The following is a 22,155-nucleotide window of genomic DNA, read 5'->3' on the forward strand; positions in this document are numbered from 1 at the left end:
GGGTGCTTACTCTCATCATTCCTATTCAACATAGTATTGGAAGTCCTGGCCAGATGAATTAGGCAAGAAAAAGAAATAAACATACAAATCGGAAAGGAAGAATTAAAATGGTCTCTGTTTGCAGATAACATGATCTTATATACAGAAAATCCTAAAGACTCCACAAAAAAAACCTTAACACTAATGAATGAATTCAGTGAAGTTGCAGAATACAAAATCAACATGCAAATTTAGATGCATTTCTACATACTAACAATGAACTACCCCGCAACAAAAAAACCCCCAAAATGACCCCATTTATAATAGCATCAAAACTAATAAAACACTTAGGAATAAAATGAACCAAGGATATGACAGATCTGTACACTGAAAACTTTAAAACACTGATGAAAGAAATTGAAGATCCAAATACATGGAAAGATATCCTATATTCATGGATTGAAACAATTAACATTGTTAAATGTCCATACTACCCAAAGCCATCTACAGATTCAATGCAATCCCTATCGTGATTCTAATGGCAATTTTTTTACAGAAATATTAAAAAGAATCCTAAAATATGTGTGGAGCCACAAAAGATCCTAAATAGCCAAAGCACTCTTGAGGGGAAAAAAACAAAGCTGGAGGCATCACACTTCCTATTTACAAACTATATTATAAAACAGTTCAGTAACTGCATAAAAACTAATGCAAAGACCAATGAAAACTAGATATTCACATGCAAAAGAATGAAATTGGACCCTTATCTTATACCACTCAGAAAAATTTCCTCAAAAATGGATTAAAATCTTAAGTGTAAGATCTGTAACCATAAAACTCCTAGAAGAAAATGTAGGAAAAAAGCTCTTTGACTTCAGTCCTGGTAATGATTTGCTGGCTAGGACACCAAAAGTACAAGCTATAAATGTGAAAATAAATAAGTGGAACTACATCACAGTAAAAAGGTTATGCAGAGATATGGAAAGTATTAACAAAATGAAAAGGCAACCTGTGGAATAAGAGAAAACATTTGCAAACCACACATCTGCTAAGGGGGTTACTATCCTAAATATCTAAGGAGCGCATCAAACTCCATAGCAAACAAACAAAGAAATAAAAACAAATAGTCTGACTTAAAAAAAAAATGGGTAAAGGACCTGAAAAGGCATTTTCCCAAAGAAGATATTCAAATTGCCAACAGATATATGAAAAGGTGCTCAACACTACTAATCATCAGGGAAATGCAAATCAAAACCACAATGAGCTATCACCTCACACCTATTATAGTGGTTATTATTAAAAAGACAAGAAATAACAAGTGTTGATGAGGAAATGGAGAAGAGAAACCCTTAGGCACTGTTGGTGGGAAGGTAAATTGATGCTTTGAAAAACAGTATGGTGGTTCCTAAAAAAATTAAATACACAACTACCATGTGATCCATCAACTCCACTTCTGGGTATACATGTTTATCCAAAGGAAATGAAATCACTGTCTCTGCATGCTCATGTTCATTGCATCATTGCTTATAATAGCCAAGACATGAAAACAACCTCAGTGTCCACTGAAGAATAAATACATGTACAAAATCGAATACTGTTCACCCATAAAAAAGGAAATCTTGCCATTTGCGACAACATGGACGGACCCTGAGGGCATCATGCTCAGTGCAATAAGTCAGAGAGAGAAAGACCAATGCTGTATGAGCTCACTTACATACGGAATCTAAACAACTGAACTCCTAGAAACAGAGTAATTGGTAGTTGCCAGAGGTGGGGGTTACGGAGTGAGGGAAATGGGTGAAAGGAGTCAAAGGGTACAGGTTTCCAATTATAAGACGAGTAAGTTCTGAGGACAGAATGCACAGCGTGGTGACTGCAGTTATAATACTGTACTGTATATTTGAGAGATGCTAAGAGAGTAGATCTCAGAAGTTCTCAACACACACACATCATCATAACTGTGAGGTAATGAAGCTGTTGTAATCATGTTGCAATATATACATACACTAAATGATCACATTGTGCACTTTAAAGTTATATAATGTTAAATGTCAATTATATCTCAGTAAAGCTGAAAACAATGAAGTGAAGCCTGGCTACGATGACTGGTATCAGGATGTCAGTGCATCCCTATCTGTGGATCCATCAATTCACAAGAAAAATACCTGGGCCTCCTGAAGTCTTCACTGAGTTATATCTTTTAAGGTTATATCTTCATTTATTTATCAAGAGCTTATATAATAAAATACCATAAAAGAACTTGCTGCATACTCTATAAGGCCATTATAAAGAAAGTGTCTATTATGCTGTTAACTATTTATTACATAAGGTCTTACATGACTGACTTAACAACATTCAGTTCTAAGAAGTGCATCTTTCCTGTCAATTATGTTTCCTTTTAATTTATTTCTATCACGTAATAAAATTTTATAACTCCATATTACTCTTTTTGCTTTGTTGCCAAGAAGCTAACATATAAAATATATTAAAATACAATAAATACAATTACCTAAAACTTTGATAGAATTATTTCTGTATTTCTATATAATAACTTTATTATATGTGTTTTTCTAATATAATTCTGATGGTAGCTGGGTATATGTGACAAATAATAAAATGATCAATGTGCCTGAGGTAAAATTAACAAATAAATAACAAAGTAAGTAAAATTACTCCAGCACTGGCTTTGTACATAGACTGTTTTGACCTCTGGTAGAAAGACGGACAGAATAAAGAGCTTCTATCTTTCAAAACACTTGTGTCTAACTCAGCTACCTGTCTTCTCTTTACCTACATCTCCTACTCCCCAGCAAAGTAATTTTTCTATATTGTTTTATACCACCATTTAAATCAGTAGTCATTTTTCCTTTCAAAAAAAAAATTAAAATAATCATTTTAATTCTAAGGAAATCTGAGAAAATGGAACTGTTATTTACCAGAGACTTATTATTTATTTCACAATAGTAGCGATGGGGCTGTTTTGTTGACAGCTGAATCTCTAGCACCTAGAGCAGCATCTGGTACAGAGCAGGCACTCAACAAACAGCTGGATGAAAGAATGAACTGTCATTAATACACTATCCTTTGTCTTAGAATGTATAATAAAACAATTAAGAAATTTTACTTTTAGCCTATTTTCATCAAGGGGCTATTCAGAGTCTGCAAGAAAATTATGAAATAGGCCAGATGCCACTATGTTCAATACTGCATAATTGTTGTAAATCCTACTTTTTAAATATTGTTAGGGACTAAGATAATATGTAATATATAAAACTGAAAAAAAATTAAAGCCCCATGATGCCATATATGTTATCCTGGGCCTAAATAAAATATTATGAATTTTCAATTTTACAAAATTCTAAAACCTACCTTCGCTTTTAAAAGTCGAAAGAGAATCCATGGTACTATGCATAAAACATAGAGTACTATTGTGTGCTGATTACATAAGCTAAGGCCACAGCAGAAGGCACCAATTTTAGCTATCTGAAAATAAATAAAAGAGAAAAACCAAGTTAAATGTACACCTAAAACTCTAAGTAAGACAATAGTAAAAGGCCATTCTTTATAGTAAAACCAGGCATACCACAGGCTAGGTTAAAAATCAATCGTTTAGATCCAAGGAGTCATGTTTTACTGGTCACTAATATTTATCACCATTATTTTTTATTAGTATTTTTCATTCTCATCAAATCATTGCAGTTTGACCTTAAATGACTGTCTTCAAACTAAATTTCAGAAAGTCCTGTCTGATAACTAGATAAGTCCTAACAGTAATAGGATATTGTATAATTCTTCTTTGAGTAAAATCTGTAACTAAAATTCAGCAGTTCTTTGCTTTACTTTTTCTATTAAATTAGATAAATGAAATATAACACTATTTATTTAGAATCTGGTTATCGATGAGTAGTGTTTTTACTTTTTTTTGAACATTTGTTATTTTCACAATCAGAAAAAAGTTTATTTAAGCAAACAAAAAAAATCAACCTCTAATAGCATCACAGATCTGTTTACGGAAACTCCAGATAAACCACAATGGTTTTTTGGTTCTATATCCTCTAATGACACAACACTGCCTATATTAAGATGATTTGGCACAATGTAGACTGTAAGCTCTTAGAAGACAGGCTTCCTTCATGTTTCAAATTATCATGATGATAGAGTCTTCCTTGAATTTATTGTTATCTTTTCTGAACTGCTTCATTTTTACATCTGGTATCTCCCTTTAAAAAAGTACAAATGTGATCTTTTTTTGTTTTTTGCAATTAGGGAATACGTCAACGTACTATAATGGTATATACAATTTAAAGTGGTCAAGCTAGAGCCTGGCATCTTATAATCACACACACACGGTGGAGGAACTACCCAATGAGCCTGTCTTTCCCACAAGACTCAAAGGAGATTTCAGAATCCCCTCATTCTCCAAAAAACTTTTCAACTCCAAGTTGGGGGAAAATCCTGTGTTTTATAAAGGCCCTCATGGCTCACAGTAAAAGACCTGAGAATGTTTTCTTTCTTAACATACATAAATTACCTTGACAGTAATCAGAATAAACAGTTATCTAAACCAAAGTTAAAAAGAAATTCAGCATCTACGTAAAAATTAAAACAAAAAGTGATTTCACTTTGATCAAAACAGTTACCTTTGATCTTTCTTTTGCAGTTGTTGCCTCCTCAAAGTGTACAGTAAGAGCCATAAGCAGCCCCACAAACAGATTGTTTAAGCTAAAAACCTCTGCTGCAATGGACCACTGCCATGTTAGACGAGAAAATGAAAACACCCCCGCAGCAAGGATTCCTCCGGCATATGAGCCAGAAAGCCTGCAAATACAGATAACATGAAATCTTCTTTCCCAACAAAAAGAACTGACTTTATTTTCCTTTTTATAAACTGTAGCAGCAGAAATTCAGACAGTCACCCAGCACTATCCCAGCACATTACATGGTTAATTCATTCCTTCATGTAATAGTATTTTTCAACAGATTTTAATTAGGAAGTCCATATATTAACCTATTAACAAACAAATGAACAAACCTGTTTGGCATCCTGTGGATGAAATGAGGTTTAGTTCTCAGATGTAACCTCTAGGATTCAAGCCAGTTCAGAAAGCCTGAAGAGGTAATAGCTAGAGAGATAACAAACCTGTGTCATTTTTCTTGCTATATCCACAAAGAATGATAATCTGGTTAAGACTGAAATGTGTTTAATTGGAAAAATTAACGAAAGGACAAATATCTGTTCAGGAACTCTCATCTCACTTCTTGGGAATGTTTGGATCTAGGTACTTTCTACACTCATCTCCCAATGTATGGCAAAGTATGTTTTGGTCACAATATTTGGTGGTTTTAAGATCTTGTTAGCTAAATTCTTAGCTTAGTTCTTAGTTTCTTTTGATTTCTTCTTTACACAGAGTTGAAGTTAAAAACAACATATATTTTAAAGACACAAATCAGTATGGGAATTTTAATAATACAAAAAGAATCAAATACTACACTTGGAAACAATATTCTCACCTTCCCAAATGCCAACAAGGGCCGTACATTTCAAATCAATCAGGAATCTAGATTTCAATTCAGAGATAGGATTTGAGACTGGTAATATGGTTGAATATACTAGTGCATATCAAATCCAAACAACTTCCTATTACATTATAAATCTAAAGCTATGAAAATAGAAGCTATTACAAATATCTATGTCTAACAAGTGTTAAAAAAATTCATCAAGTATTAATGTATCCAATAATTATGATATTATATGGCCCCACATCATTACTTTTTAACTGTATTGTTTTGTAAAAAAGTTATGGAGTAATTCTATTGTTCTTAATCAACCCTTATAAGAAAGTATAAATAAAAATTTTATTATCGCCAAATTTGCTTTTGAGTTTCTCTTTGCAATTTGTTTTCTTTCCTTTATAAAAATCATCAGTTTCTTATTTCATTAGAGTCCACTCTACCAGTTAAGCTGATTCAAGAAACTAAAGTCATTTCTTCCTTCCAAATTCTTTTTAATTTGTATTCCTAAGACCTTTGACTCAAGTATTTTATTTTAAGATTGTATTTATTTATTTTTTGAGAGAAGGGAAGGGAGAGAGAAAGAGAGGGAGAGAAACACTGATGTGTGAGACAAACATCGATCGGTTGCCTCTCCTATACCAATCGATGATTGGTAACAGGGGCTCCCACCTGCCAAAATGGCGATAATTTGAGCATCAAAATAATTACAAATAATAGATTGTAACCTAATGAATAGGTAAGAATTTATGAATGCATAGTGCCATAAATAAATGGGGGAAAAGAGAAAGTCCATTTGATGCTACCTAATAACTGTATAAGAAACAGTGAAATTAGAAATCACCATTTGATAACCATAATAATAATCAATGGATACTATACCGGTGGGTAAAGTTTTGCAGTACCAGAAATATGTGCAGACTCTAAAGGTATCCCCCCATAAATAGACTAATTACAAAAGGAAAAATCTTAACCCTGCAGTGGCAGACACTTTCTTATTCATATGATCAAAGTTAACAGCCCAGTAATGGGACAAATAATCATATGCTTCCCAATCTTTTCAAAGAAAAGAACACAATAGTATATCTATGATATTCCTGCCAAAAAATGCATTACCTGAGTCTAAACATGAAGGAACAAACTTAAATTGAAGGACATTTTACAAAATAACTGGCTTATATGTACCAAAAAATTTCAAGGTCTTAAAAGACCAAAAACCCCTGAGGAACTGTTCCAGATTAAGAATAAACAGATATAACAATAGGATAAAAGGCACAGTCTGGGATTTTCTTCTTCTATAAAGCACGTTGTTGGGACTGCTGGTAAAATCTGAATCAAGTCTATAGATTAGACAATGATGTTGTATTAATGATAATTTCCTGATTTTAAGAACTGCACTGTGGATCTGCAAAAACATGTTCTTGTTTTTAAGGAACATACCCTGAAGTACAGTTAAGGGTAAAAGAGTACCATGACCGCAGCTTAAAAAAACACATCAAACCAAGGATAAAGAAAATGTGGTAGAATATTAACACTTGGGGAACCTGGGTGAAGGTTATAACAGAGGTTGGGCCACTTCTCTATAAATCTAAAATTATGCCAAAATAAAAAAGTTAAAAGAAAAAATCAACAAATTCCTCAGATAATTTGCTATTTATTGAGTTTTTTGCCTGTCATGTACCAGGTATTATTCTAAATGCTTACCATATATAAATGAATTTAATTTTTAACTGTATTCCATATATAGGTGCTATTTATTTCTTTTCAAGTGAAGAAACTGAGTCCCAGAGAGGTAAAGTGATTTTTCCAAGGTGCTATGGCAATTAAGTGACAGAACCAGTATTCAAACTGTTAGTTTAGCTATTTAGTGTCATTGCATTATGGGGTAAAAGATGGTTATTTTAGTTTTAATGTCAAATAATTTATCCTATATTAATGACATAATGTACTTTTATTTGGTTAAATATGTATCCCCTGGACAGAAGAACAGACTAGAATAAGAGTTTTGTCAACTATTAGGATTGTTTTTATTTCTCTTTTATCAAAACAACACACTATCGGCTTGAATTGTATTCAATATTTCTCAAGACTGGTTTTAACTTTTCCCTTCCCCCACCTAAACCAGGAAAGGGCAATTAGTCCAAATTTAAAACCATCACTTAACTAAAGAGAGTTGAAAAGAGATGACAGTCCTGATACGTATGAATTCTCAGGAAGAAAACTCAAGACTCATTAATCTACAATGATTGTTAACACGTTATTACGCTCAGGAAGACATCCTGAAGTGTTTGAATTGTTGGCATTAATTATTGGAATTAACTGCCTTTTCAACTATTTCATACGGTTTTAAAAATTGAAAAGAGTAAGGTAAAATGATCAACTTCAGTGATAAGACTTATTCAGTCACCTTACACTGTTTGCTACACACATTAGCACTTCACTGAAGACTAACCCTACACTGGCAAGGCCTATAATCGGAGTCTCCGCCCGCCTCCCACGCTAAGGTCAGGGTGGTTTGGCAAAGAATAATTCACAGATTCTTACAACTGATTTTCCCTGGTATCAGAGAAATGATTTGTTAAGACTGCTGAGTAAGGTTACAGAAGAGAGGTAACTGATTATAAAACCATTAATGGAAATCAAACCTATAATCTTGATCTTTTTAGCATCTAAATGAGTTCACTTAGAAATCAAACTAAGTCTTAAAGGAATTTGGACTGTAGTCCTAATATAAAGTAAAGATGAAAGGGTAATCTTTTGTTTAGTTGTTAAGCTTTCTGCTCAACATCTAAAGTCCCTTTCTACGCTTGAGGCCTATTCAGCTTACAAGGCAGAGCACCCTCTTAGTATACATGCTGAAAATACAAATACCTCTCCAGGCCCCTGGCAGCTAGAAGCTAGGGCACGGATGGGTGTGTGACCTGGGCTTGGCCTGTCAGAAGCACTCATTCTATTCTTTCAATTGGAACCTGGTGAGGCAAAGAAGCAGGGATGGGGATCGTTACATTCAGACATGGCTGGTGGCATTTCTACCACCATGTTTTCTATTTCCATAGAAAACACTGGCAGACCTTTCAGGGCAATGTTCAGAATCCAGGTAAGCTGTGGTGTCTGGTGTCCAGAGATGCCAGCCCGCGGTGGTTTCACTAGAACATACTTGCCTAGGACTATGGATGTTTCAGGTTCACAGCCTAGTAATCCAGCCCTCCTAGAAATTCCCTGGGCTCTCCAACTTCCCTTTCTTTTCCCTTTTTTTTTTTTCAATTCTAGATGTGAATGTTTCAGTTTGTAAAAAAAGAACCTTATTGATATAACTCATATGCTATATAATTCATCCACTTAAAATGTACAAAGTTTTTAGTATATTTTATAAATCAAACTGTGAATGTCCCTTAAAATGCACATATCTGAACACACTGCCTTTAAAGGTTTGCTCTATGCTAAGATTCAGAATCCGTCATTTGCTGACCATGTAACATGTACAGACTAGTGGATTAGGAAAAGTAGAGATACTCTGAGACATCCGTTGAGGGAAAACTCCACAAGCTACAGAGGGACACACAACAAGGACCTGATGGCAGCGCTCAGTGCTCAGCAGAGGCTGGAGACTGCAGGGCCTGTGGCTGTGGAGTGGCAGCATCATCCACTGTATTGCATTGCACTGCACAGTCTGCATGGTTGTGGAAAAGCCAGCAGCAGCCCGAGCCAGGGTTAGGGGCTTCACTAGGTAGATACGTCGGAACGACGAGGGAAAGGGAGCCAGAGTCATGAACCATGGGGCCTACATTGGATAGAGAAGAAAGTAAAGCCACAGGGGGCAGATGGAGGAGACAACAAGATTTGAGCAAAGGGTTCTTGGTCTCATTTAAATGGAAGACGAGTGTAGGGGCATTCAAGGAAATGAGTGGACTGAAAGCTGAAGTCACGCAGGGGGTGAAAAGTGGTTGGGGAAGGGGACATCAACCTGAAGGATGCAGCAGCTCTACTGTTGAAAGTAACCCATCTTGGAAAACAGATTAATAAAACTGTTCTCAAAATCTTAAAATTTTCATGAAAACTAAGTATTGGTCCTGAAAGACAAGCAGTAAACCACACATGAATAAATCTGCAGGGTGCGTGCAATGCAGGCAGACAGGCGTGTGGCCCAGTGCCGCGACATCACGTGCATTCTAACAAGGAGATGTGACGCCCCATGTCAGTGCACAGCAAGCCAAGTCTGTGCCTTGCTGACAAGTCAAGAATGTCCGCAATGGTAAGAATGAGGACTGTCTGAAGACTTTGGAGAAGGCCTTCAATTCATTCACGGACTCTGTAGGTAGGCAGTCCCATTATATTGTTCAAGGCATATTGCATTACCTGAGCAGGCTTCTTTCCACTGTATTGAGACAGGGCTAAATGACTACAGAGCAAGCACATGTCAGGATGCTTTCACAAAGGGAAGTTTCAGGGTCATGGCTAGGCACAGTGTTCGCCTCTCACGGTTCACACCTGCAGCCTCTGCCCTCTGTTCTCACCCTAGCACTCTACTGACATTGCTCTTGCTGAGGTCCCCAGCGGCCATCTAACTGCCACATACAGTAGGGTTTTGGGACCTCTCTGCTGTGTCAATCACTCCCTCAGCCAAGCTCTACTGTGTTGACATCTGGGACCTCTCATCCCTCTGGTTTTCCTTCTATGGCTCTGGATCTGCCTTCTGTGTTTTCTCCGAATGATTCCTCTTCCTTGCACCAACTCCTTTAAAGCCACTGTTTCCCAAGATTTCACTCTCAGGCAACTGTTCTTCTCATTCTACTTATTCTGCCTGAGTGGCTTTGTCTACTCTCCTGATGTCAACTGCCGGCTACAAACTGAAGAAACCAAGTCTGTCTCCGGCACTGCCTCTCCCTTAATTCAGGACTTACACATCTCTGACTGGCTGCTATACACGCGACCACAGAGCCACTCCAACTCTGGATATCCCAGAGAACTTGAACGTCAACATGTGCAAAACTAATTTCTCATCCCCTTTCCTGAAATGCCCCCGGCTCATATGTTCTCTTAGTGATTTTCATTATATACCTAGTTGCCTAAGAGACGAGACCTGGGAGTTACCACTAAAGATCCCCTCCCTCTCTCCCTGTTGAACATATCACAACCTGCCAATTTTGCTTCACAAGCATTTGAAAAACTCATCCTCTTTTCGCCATCCACACCACCACTGCCCTGTGTCAGCTGTCATCATCACCCCAGGCTCACATCGATGCAGCAGCTTCGTACACTGCCTCCAGAGTAACGGATCCGAAACACACCTGATCTTGTACTTTTCTGCCTCCAACCCTTCAATGACTCCTTTTTTATTATAAAACCGCCTACAAGCTCCTCATCACAATAGACAAAACCTTTTATGATAAGATCTTAGCCCACCCGTAGCTTCATTTTTTGATATAATACAGCTCAGACTTTGTGTTTCAGCAACACTAAATGACTTCGAAGTCCCCGTACTTAAAAACCGTTTCTCTCCCTCTCTGGGTTTCTTTGCATGTGAGGTTCTCAGTATCCAGAACTGTTTTCCCTTCACTTGGGCAATTTCCACCGATTGTTTACAGCTCAGCATAAGCATTACCTTTCCAAAAAGTACTTTGTACTTTTGCTAAGACTAGGGTAGTTGCCCCTTTTCCAGATGCTCATTAAATGTATTAAGTGGGAACAGAATAGACAGATTTTTCTATATTTCTAAATAAATACAATCTTGAAGAATAGAAATGTTTAACTGTAACCTAATCAAAGCATAGTAAGGAAACCAGATATAAGGAGCTTAAAATTCTCTAAGTAATGTATTGCAAAGCCAAGAGAATTACTTTGGGGCCATTGATTCCAGTGGATAGCTATGTCAGCATACTAGTGCATTCTTAAAATTAAAAGTATATCTCACTTTACTATGTATGTGTCCCTAGGAAAGATATTTGATTTTTGAAAATGAAATGTTTCCCCACGTATAAATTTATTTCAGTCATACTTTATCTTCAGTTTTTGCTGCTCTCTAAATAGCAATGACTTCTAATTACTTCAACCTAAGTCAAACCACTTCCCTAATGATGTTTTATAAAGTTACTTCTGCCATTATTTAAAAATTAATTTTTTTTATTCCAAAAAAAAAAGGATAGGAAAGATGTTTTGGTATTGGGGTAAATTTTGTTTCATTTAAAAGCCACGACCTTTATCACTGCTATGCTTTACTGTTATAAAAATAACAAATAAAATTAGAAACAAATAAATTAGGGGAATATTTAGGGACTTATTTTGATTTTTTACATTAATTTTTAAAAAAAGTGATGGCCATTTGGATATATCCTACAGATGCTAAGGAATAATCATTTCAACATTCTGTACTTCCATTCAAGCTTTTAAATATTCTTTCAGCAAGAATACAGAAATAATAAATTTACTTAAAAAGCATTTTTCATATTATGTGATTTACTCTGTGTCTGTAACATAAATATTTCAAAGGGAGTAATAAATAAAATACAAAAGGTTCACAGTTACTCATATTGCCTTTCACATACTAATGTGTAAAGGAAGTCCTTATATTTTCTCAAAGTTTTATATTTCAAACAAAATACCTCAGAATTTCCATCTTATATCTTATCGAACCAAATATCAATGAATCTTCCCTATCAGTAAACCACTGTGAATTTGAGATAGAAAAAAGACATTAAATGTACAGAAGACTTACCTAATTGATGCTGCAAAATTCACTTTGATGAAAATGTCTTGAGACAAATCTAGTCTTAAAACTTTTTGAGCAAACGGGATGATAGAGTAAACTTTTATTATCTATGAGTTTTTTAAAAAGGTATAAATCTAATGAACCTACAGAATTTCTAGAGCCTCCAATTAATCGACTGTCTACTTTGATTGCTAGGGGCTTTGCTATCTTATGAGCCAATTATGATCCCTTTCAATGAAGGGTGCCCTGGGGTGAATGATAAAACAAATTAGCTATAATCGAACTCTTTTGGGGAATAATTCTAACCAGAACACACACTCTACAGAATTTTTATTTTCCTGAAAGGGCTACAACATATATTTATAACATTTTTGAAAGAATTAAATTGTGTAGGTATAGTGAAACACTATTCATAAATTGGACTGTGTATCATACTATTAAATGAACTGGTAGTACAAATTTCTGGCTAAGTAATCTTTCTTGTAGAACTACATGGAAGAAATGTCCAGTCTCACATTATTACTTAAACATGAGTTTTAAATGAAATTGCTGTTCTGAGCCCACAAAATAAGCTGTTTGGTACCAACCATAAGTCAAATGTACAGATGGACTATACATATGTATCCTACAAAAAAGACAAATAATTGTCATTTACCCAGAGACTAAAGTCTGATGGCTTTTTCTAAATTAAAAATGACATAATCGGAAAACACCATGTGTTTTCACTTGGTAATCCAGGAGTCCTACTTTCAATTTTCATTTTATTGTTTTAAATAAATATGCTTATTATTTTTAAAAAGCAACCAAGGAATTAATGTGTATTTATTTACACTTAATGTGTAGAGTGACATCTTAAAATTAAAAGACACACATTTTTCTACTGAAACTACTTCAGTAGAAAACTACTGATGAAACTACTTCAACAAAACTAATAGTAAACTGGAGAAAGAGAAGAAAAATTCAAATGAGATGGTGAATAGCATGAAGTCTTTTCACCAGAACTCACTACTAAATTGCCAAATAGTTTAAACTATCTTCCATGTTAATTTAAGAACACTTATTATAAATTAGATATAAGATGAAAAAAGTTTCTATTCTCAATCTAATTCTCATAGAACTTCATAGAAGAAGGTCAAAGGACACATTTCTTCAAATAAAATACAACTTTTTAGAACCTAACCTGATTTACAGAGATAACATCTAATGAGGCTACATGAAGATCACACATCAATTACCATTACTATGATTATTTTAATAACACAACTAATGATTTGTAAAAGATAGTCACACATCAACACTAACAATCAAAATCAAAGTTTTACGTTGTCACCAAGGTATGCTCAGCTTTCAAGGTCTCATACTAACAGAGTAAATCAATGATATGATGATTCAAAACAGCAATCCAAAATTTATTAAAGTATCTTCTATTTTATATAAACATATTTTATATTACATATTTTATTTGTTTTTATTTTTAAAATATAAATATATTTTGTAGTATATTTACAGTAAATACATCTACCTAATTGCTTTTTACTTGGATTGATACTAAAATCTTGTAGTTCATATTCTACACGATATGGTTAGCCAATGAGGAAAGATGCACCAAGAGTATGATAGCTAGTATGGGAAGGGTGATCAACTATTTAAAATTCACCCAGATAATGTAAATGTAGAGATTCTACACTGGCGGGTGGACAGGGTAAGGAATATGTGATGCTATTAAGAGCATCCTAACAAATGTCAAGTTCAGAATTCTATGGTTAACTGCCTTCTCTTTGGTCCACAAAATCCATGGGGCCTAGATAAGATTCCTTATAAAGGTACTGCATGCATAGTAGTTTTCTCACTGATAGAATACTATTCATCTGTTGACACAACAGATAAATCACAGGGTTATAGTTTACACCATTGACACAGGTTTGCTGTTGATGATAAGGTATATTTTTCTTTCCACTACATGGTATTTGATTTTCATGTGTAGTCACATGTTTGTATAAACCTCCATCAAAAGGCAAATAACAGAAATCTGAAATTCTTTCAGAATACACATTTGATGTGCTTCATAAAATCGATGAATGTATTTGTCTTCAGTGTTTCTTGCATGCAAAGAACCCAGCATGGAGAGTACACTACCTTCCTTCAACATGGAAAACTCCTTGAAGTAAGTGGAGTCCAGTACAAAGGCCACAGTGCAGCACCTGGGCTCTATTGTTAAATAAATTACTCTTAGTGTCAACTCTAATTGATGACTGAAAAAAAAATGCAATGGATTACAGTGTGGTGAAGCAAGATATAATTAATCGCAAACCTACCGTCTCCATCCTCCCAAGTTCTTATCTTTCTGGGCCTTGATCATGAAAATTATATAAATGTTACCTTCTAGCTCATTCACATAATTACCAATTATATATTTATTCTCCAGTGTACCTGGAGAATGGTCAAACTGGGAAGCTAACCTACTGAAAAGAAAGGTGCACTGCTGAACCTTTCTCTTTCAGAGGCGATTAACTCAACACTCAACAAATAGCAACTGAGCATCTAATATGTGTCAGTTATGCTGTACGCAAATTATAGTCGGTGGCCATTTAGAGAGCAGTGGAATCTAAATTTTCTTTTCATTTTCGGTTTATATCTAATGAACATAAATCAATAACTTAGGACATGATATATTACAGATCTATCTATCTCTGAAGCCACTGCCACCACAGGTAAAAAAAGTAAAACGTTTCCACCTTTAATAAATTTGCAAATAAGTCCTTTTTTCCCACATTTTATAAAAATTTACTTTCACTCCAGATAAAATCCTACCAAGGTTTGTTCTATTTCATGAGATTCAATCAAAAGGAAAAGAATTGTTCTACCCTGAATTTTCAGCTATATAAATATCAATCACCAGTACACTAAAAGGAAAAGTATGAAGTAATATTCCTGATTTTAAACCACTAAATAAAATAGGGTGGGGTACTTAAAAGCTTTCAAAAAAAAAAAAAAAAAAAGGAAAAAAGTACCGCTGAAATGGAGGGAATAAGATTATGAATAGCTTCCATAAATAAAATGTAATCACACAATTTCCATTACAGGTAAGATTTATGCATTAAGCAATCAATGAGAAAGCTATTCATAGTTTAGAACAATTCATTTTATTATATCCTATCAATTTATACCTGAATATCTAAAGAAAAACACTGAACTGGGCTTTAGAGAAATGACCATTATTTACTTTACATTTTACTAAGTTTTCTTAGTATGCCAAATAACTTGCACAACGGGAGGCATTATCTTCTTAAGCACAGCCTAGTTTAAAATAACTCCCAAATTACAGATTTTCGTCAATATTGTTTGAAATGCTTAAAAACACGTAAGACCTCAATATTACTCAATTTGATAGTGTATTTTGTATTCAGCAGCAAAATCAAAATTGGTTGAAAGCATATTCCAGCATATTATTCTCAAAGGCACTGGCCAAGGCATCACATTAAGTCCTCTTTAACTCAAAATTAGAAAAATGCTGCATAATTTAAGAAATGTTAAGATCCTAAAGCATATGAAGTAAATTTAAGATTGAAATAACAAAAATCAACAAAATGAGGGTATTAAACTACTTTCATGAGCAACTCTAACCAAATTAATGAACAGTAAAAAATTAGTACTAAGTGGTCTTGTTATGTAAAGTTATGAAGTATATCTTAGTGTCATTAAGCCTGTTTTCTATTTCTGTAAGAGTTATGATCTATAATTTTATTTGTAGTTTTAAGAAATATATGCATTTATTATTATAGCCATAATGACTGATGACTAGTTCCAGTGGCAAAAGCTCGGCAGGAAACAGATTTAGCAATTTAAATGTTTTATAAGTTTTTGTAATTGAGGAAACTTTTCATAATCTGACATTTGTTAAAACCACTTATTAGAAATTATGCAGCACAGTAGCTGTGGAAATATGAGCTGGCTGCACAATTATAAAGTCAGCCTATGTAGCCCTTTCCCATTGTATAGAGTGGCATAAACCCCACGGCGGCCTATCAGCTAACTGGCAGGCAGGGGGCTGCTCTATTCAAAGTGAGAGATACAAGCTGCAGGGCAAAAACCTGGCAGCTCCCATCTGACCCCACAATCCCCTACTGGTGACAGCTCCAAGCTCCATGGCAAATTAGGCCTTCTCATATTACAATTGGAGAAGACAGATTCCATTAGCAGTATCTGAAATTGAGTGGAGAGCTGCACTGTTATCAGACTTGACTCATAAGCACTGCTATTAATCAGAGCTATGATAGCATTTATATATTTCAAGCTATCTGCTGCCGCTGTGATATTCTGCTACAAAGGGTTGATGGGACTTAGGAAAGTGAACAATAGAGCTTTCTGGGAAAAGCAGAGTAAATCAAGAAAGTCTATGACTTCCGCACATTCTGAAGGGATTGTGGTTTACATAAATTTTCTCCCAATTGGAGATTGAGCTCTTCCTCATCTTACACATGGGATTTAGTTGTCACTCAATGGTAACAGCTGTGAAAAGGTGAAGCGGCCCACCGCTCAGAATATTGCCTTGGCTTTTAAAGCAATTAACCCATGAACAGGAGGATACCTGGTGATATCAAAGGGATTAGGCCAGGCAGTGCATTATTAACATTTCCTTGAACTAATTCTAACTCTGACTAGCTGTCAGAAAAGAGTCTACAGTCTTAAAAAAAAAAAAAAAAAAGAGTTTTGCCCTGCTTTTTTCCCTTCAAAATTAAGTGCTGCTATTTGAGCCTAATATGCCCCTCTACTTATAAGAAAATGCAAATGAACCAAACTCTTTAATATGCTTAACCAGTCTGAGTCAATGCAATTTTAATACAAGTATGAGAGAAATATAGGGTCAATTAACCACATATTAAGATAGATATTCTCTGAATGGAAATTAAGGCTTCAGTACTTTCCATTCTTCTTCAACTGCAAAAACTTGGCAACTATTTATTCCTTCTGAAATTAGGCAGAGCCATATTTTTCTCTATGGTAATAATCTAAAGTACTCTTTGAGTTGAAAAATCCAAATGTTCCTTAAACAGGAGATCCTACATTCTCTAAGGTATGGCATTTTTCTGTTCTTTATTGAATGGAATCTTAGCTGAAGTTAAAAGACTAGCAGATATAGTGCTCAGAATCAAGTGTTCCCTTTCCAAAAGTTTAATCAAATTAACTTTTAGCAGAAGCATAATGTTTAGAAATATATAACTTATAAAAAATTAAATACTTCATAAATAAACTACTGGCACAAAATAATCCTCCAGACGACATTTAAATATTACTGAAGTTAGTTGCAGGTTCTTTGGAGAAAACAGGCATAGTTTCAATATATTTTCAATTAATATTAATATTCATATATATACTTGACATTAAGAGATCTGATTTTTTACTGAATGTTAGTGGTGTTAGTTTTTTTAACACAAATTTCCTGAAACAGTCCCTTTAAGAAAAAATTTGAAAAATGGCTTATTTAATGGTTAGTGACTTTGTTTTTAAAATAAGCACTAAATTTTGATTATAAAAACTAAAACAAGTTTACCTCCAACTCACGTGGGTACTCAACAAATACTGCTGAATGAATCCTTCTATAGTTCCATTTGGCCTCTGAGAGCTTGAAAAAAACATGCTGACCCTCAAGCCTGTTGAGATTATATTCTCTGCCTTGTAACAACCAAAAAAAATGATAAAGTATGCCCTCATCAGAGATCAAAACAATTTAAATCTTCCCTGAGGTAAAGAAATTTTATACAATGCTATCAAATATCAAGAGAATTACCATTCTCTTATAATGATACTAGAACATATTAAATGTAAGCACATTGATGTTTAGTAGTGATAGTGATTTCAGTATTCTTTCCTTACTCAGTATATAAGACCTACTTTGATGTTTCTTAGAAAATAAGTTTGAAATTCAAGTGCAAGGCAATGCTAAGTGGTATTCATATTAGTTATTTCCATTATAACTTTTTTTAGCTTGTATTAATGGGATTTATGAATTTCAAATCTATCATTTTAAATATCATACTATCAAATTCAAAAATCATTTACTTTAATGGCCTTCAAAGAGAAAATCTCAGCTCCTGTAAAGTACTAACTGTATTACATAGGCTTAAATGCACAGATGTACACATTAATAAAATGAGTACTATTTCACATAAATTAAATGTATTTGATTAAACTCCCTTAATATAATGCATGCTTAAAAATACCCCTGAAGGGGACAATGCATAAATACAGAAACAACTGCCACAATCTTACTGTTTTTAATTCAATAAGCTACAGTGATACAGATAGCTTTCAATGTGCTGTTTTACTCATATGCTTTCCACATTAGGGCAAAGCAAATATAAATGAGTTCTTGACAACCATTAGAAAAGAACGACCAAAAAATGCAGTGTTAATGACATCTGACTGCTTTTAAAAGCAAGAGAAAGATGTAAGAGAAGCAAAAATTACATGGTAATTGGAAAGAACAAATAAATCATTCTTTCGATCTAAGTCATGTTTACTGAAAAAAAATGGAGCTTTTTACATCAACACATTTAAACAGAAATTTGCTTTTGAAATACAATCTTTGTTTAAAAGGTACAGAAGGCCTTTATGTCCACCCCAAGAGCTAAATATAGTGAATGCTATGTGAACAATTACCTGAAAAAAACCCTAAACCTGTTAAAAGAATTAATTTACTGCACACCAGTCAGCATTAATCCCACATGTACAGTAATGTTTTCTTAAGTGATGGGGGAAAGAAAGAATAAAACGGTGTCCTGGATCAAAACCCTTCAATATTCAACAACAAAACTGAATGATGATTTGCTGTGTAAAGGAATAAAGTAGTAAAATGTCTCCTAAACAAATTCGGACACGGGAGCCAACCTGGAAAGGCACACATTTCCGGTATGCTGGGCCTGGAAAAAAGCCGTCACCGTAATGGCTGCACAAAAACTGTGTCCTGCTGCTGGGTTTATATTCACAGAAGAAAGGTTTTAAAGGTTAAGTTCAGGTCATACAACAAATGAAATTGTAACAAGCCAGCTGACATTGTATAATGTCTTCTTCCACTCAATCAATAGGCTACTGTTAGTCCTATTACCATAGAGATGGCTTGCTCTTTCCTGAAGGGTGTCTATTGTTTGACAAAACAGATTTGCCACTTGAACTAGGTTGTTCCCAAAGGACGTGTACCTTGTCAATTATTTGTATTCAAAATAATGAAGTATTTTCATATTAAAATGTATGTCGGAGATACTATTTTTAGATTCCTTTTCTGAAATAAAGCAACTTTTCCAAAGTATTATATTACTAAAACAACTCAAATATCCAGTTTACTCATTAAGAGTTTTTGATTTAGAACATGTATCAGCAAGTTTATAAATTTATCATTAAGACTGTGTATTAAAAGGATTGTAGACTAGTGTGCTACTCTAAGACCCATGATAATCAAGAATAATAATTAATAAAACCTATTTTAAAATATGGAAAATTCAAAGGGAAACTATTGTCCAAAGGTATTCGGATTCTATAAAAAAATAAAGATTTTTACATATGATTTTTTACAGTGGTTTTCATGTGGAATGGCATCAGCAATTAATATTCTGAAAAACATGGAAAAGTACTAGGAAACAAATCCCTTTATTTGCATAGATGACATTTATATCCACACAGCATTTAAATATGTGTGTTACAGGAATGATCTTCTAAAATATAGATGAACTATCTAAATACAAGTATTTTCTTTAAATGTCTTTGTATTAAATGTCTTGCAAAAATTAGTAACTCACACATCCAGTACAGAACAGATAATTCTAAATTTCAACCTAAATATTTAAAAATAAAAGTTTTCCTATCAACAAATATAATGACAGATTCTTAATTACAAAAGACTCAAACAATTCGTATAAAGATTATTCTAATCATTTAGAAAAAGAAAATATTCATAACACAAATCAGTCCAAGCAGATGTAATTTTAACATTTCATGCTTAAAAATTTGGCTATCACTGAAAACCTATAAGACTAAAATAGAAACAAATTAAATAATATAGATAATAATTTAATCATCAACCAACAATTTTAACACCTGAATCTAAAAGCTCTCCACAAATAGATTTAAAAGTATAGAATCATAATTATGTTTTTTACCTTATTGTAAATAATCACAAGAGAATTTAGAAAAGAATTTAGCCTATGGGCAATATTATGACTAATACAAATAAAACACTGGTCTCTAAAATGGCATTTGATATCATGTCTATTCAAATTATACTGTATTTACATACAATTATTTGTTTTATAATCAAACCTGCAATCGTTTTTGAAAGAAGTGTTTTTAATTTTTGGTTTTCCATTTGTAGGAAATATATTTTGTATTTTTCACTCTAATCCTTTTAGGCATGTTAGACTGAGTTAAGAATAAAGGAAACAGAAAAAGCAAAGACAAATGAGTTTATCAATATCCTAAACTGACCCATTTTTTTAAAAGCAGGGTAGTCTTCAAAGCTAAGAAAGACTTCTATCAATGAAATAAGAGGGGTCTAATTTGCCTATTTTCCCTACAGCTATAAGGGAAGAAAGTGAAACCTTACTAAAACCACATCTCAAATTGATTTCCTTAGTTGACGGCCTCATTTCAAAAAGTATACCACATGTGCATATTTAAATACAGTACAACTAACTATTAGCTCTGAACCTGATAGGCAGCTGCCCATCAACAATACTGTGTGTAATTAAAGGATATTTACCATTTACCCAAAGATGAACTTCGTATTGTTGAATTAAACTGGCCCATCTGCATCTTCATAAAATGACAAACCTTATTAGTTCTGCCTAACCAGAGAATTGTGATAATGAACTGGTGACACCTTCTCTCCACTGTATGAAGCGGAACGAATTGTGTAATCATTTAAGGGGTCAAGTGCATATGAAATTACTGTAAATTAAGAAAGTGCAGTCACCTGAGTGATATTGGAAAACCAAACAAGAAAAATCATTTTTAATGTATGTATTTAGGTTGTAAGAAAACTACATCTCCAATTAGTTAAAATGGATTTTAACTAATCAACTACTTTACCTGAAAACGGTGAAAAAAAGTAACGATGCAGCTACTGCTCCAAATAAGCCACACAGAAGATTGACTCGGTAGGCAATGGAACCAAAAGGGAACAGTATAATTGCCAATTTAGCCACCAGTGTGAACAAAGGATAGCCAGGAGGATGGGCAACCTATGGAAAAATCCACAACAGTTAGAAGATTTTCATCTATTAGTAAAGGAAAGGTCACACTGGGCTTTAATTGAAAAGTAGTCCTTTCCTCAGGCAAGTGTAAAGATTAAGAGCCAATGACTAACTGTTTGGATAGTGGTTTTTCTATTGTAATCCTTTTGTGCCAATACAAATAAATATTTTCTTTAGTGGATTTGGCAGCAGCGTCTATCACATGGTGTGTCACCTAGAGAAAGGGTGACATATTTCATTGTCAATTCTTAAGCAGTTTGTTCTCTGGGTTCACAGTACATTAGGGTCATTTAAAAGGCTGTTGAAAAAAAGCAGGTTCTGAAATACCGTACTGGTTAGCAAGTTGAAAGGCCACACTGCTATCGGATTACCACCATGCTGACAGTCCTAAGGTCTTGCCTAAAGGGATCATGCACCATAATAAAGTTTATTAAATAATAAACTTATTAAAACTGTTAACCCGATTTATTTTATTCTCCACAGCTTATACAAAATTTGGGGTGATAATAAGCCAGCTACTGTATATATAGGAAAGGCTTTGCTTTATAATTTAGTTTAATTGGATTTAAAACTTAAAGTAAATTGTCACGTACTGTACTTATAAGTTACTAAAAACTGGGGTTTAAAAATAAATTAATCTACTTTATTCCATGCTTAATTAAACTTTCTTAATTCCTAAAACTGTTAATGAGAGCATTGATTAAACAATAAAAC

At 34.0% G+C, this 22,155-nt stretch overlaps 1 protein-coding gene across 3 annotated transcripts in view; it reads right to left on the reverse strand.

Moving 5' to 3' along the window:
• Nucleotides 1-22,155, reverse strand: part of TMEM260 (transmembrane protein 260) — a 61,082-nt gene that overhangs the window by 33,312 nt on the left and 5,615 nt on the right. For 2 of the 3 annotated variants that reach the window (XM_054567514.1, XM_054567513.1), the window contains exons 3-5: nucleotides 21,278-21,429; nucleotides 4,620-4,797; nucleotides 3,349-3,462 (exon numbers count right to left, since the gene is read on the reverse strand). In XM_054567514.1, coding sequence (XP_054423489.1) covers nucleotides 3,349-3,462; nucleotides 4,620-4,797; nucleotides 21,278-21,429 — 444 coding nt within the window. Of the gene's footprint in view, nucleotides 1-3,348; nucleotides 3,463-4,619; nucleotides 4,798-5,011; nucleotides 5,079-21,277; nucleotides 21,430-22,155 lie in introns of those variants that run through there. The other variant, XM_054567515.1, reaches the window with a different exon arrangement.

Source organism: Pteronotus mesoamericanus, unplaced genomic scaffold (assembly GCF_021234165.1).
Source record: "Pteronotus mesoamericanus isolate MK-2021 breed Mesoamerican mustached bat unplaced genomic scaffold, CSHL_Meso_final contig_182, whole genome shotgun sequence".
NCBI lineage: Eukaryota > Metazoa > Chordata > Mammalia > Chiroptera > Mormoopidae > Pteronotus > Pteronotus mesoamericanus.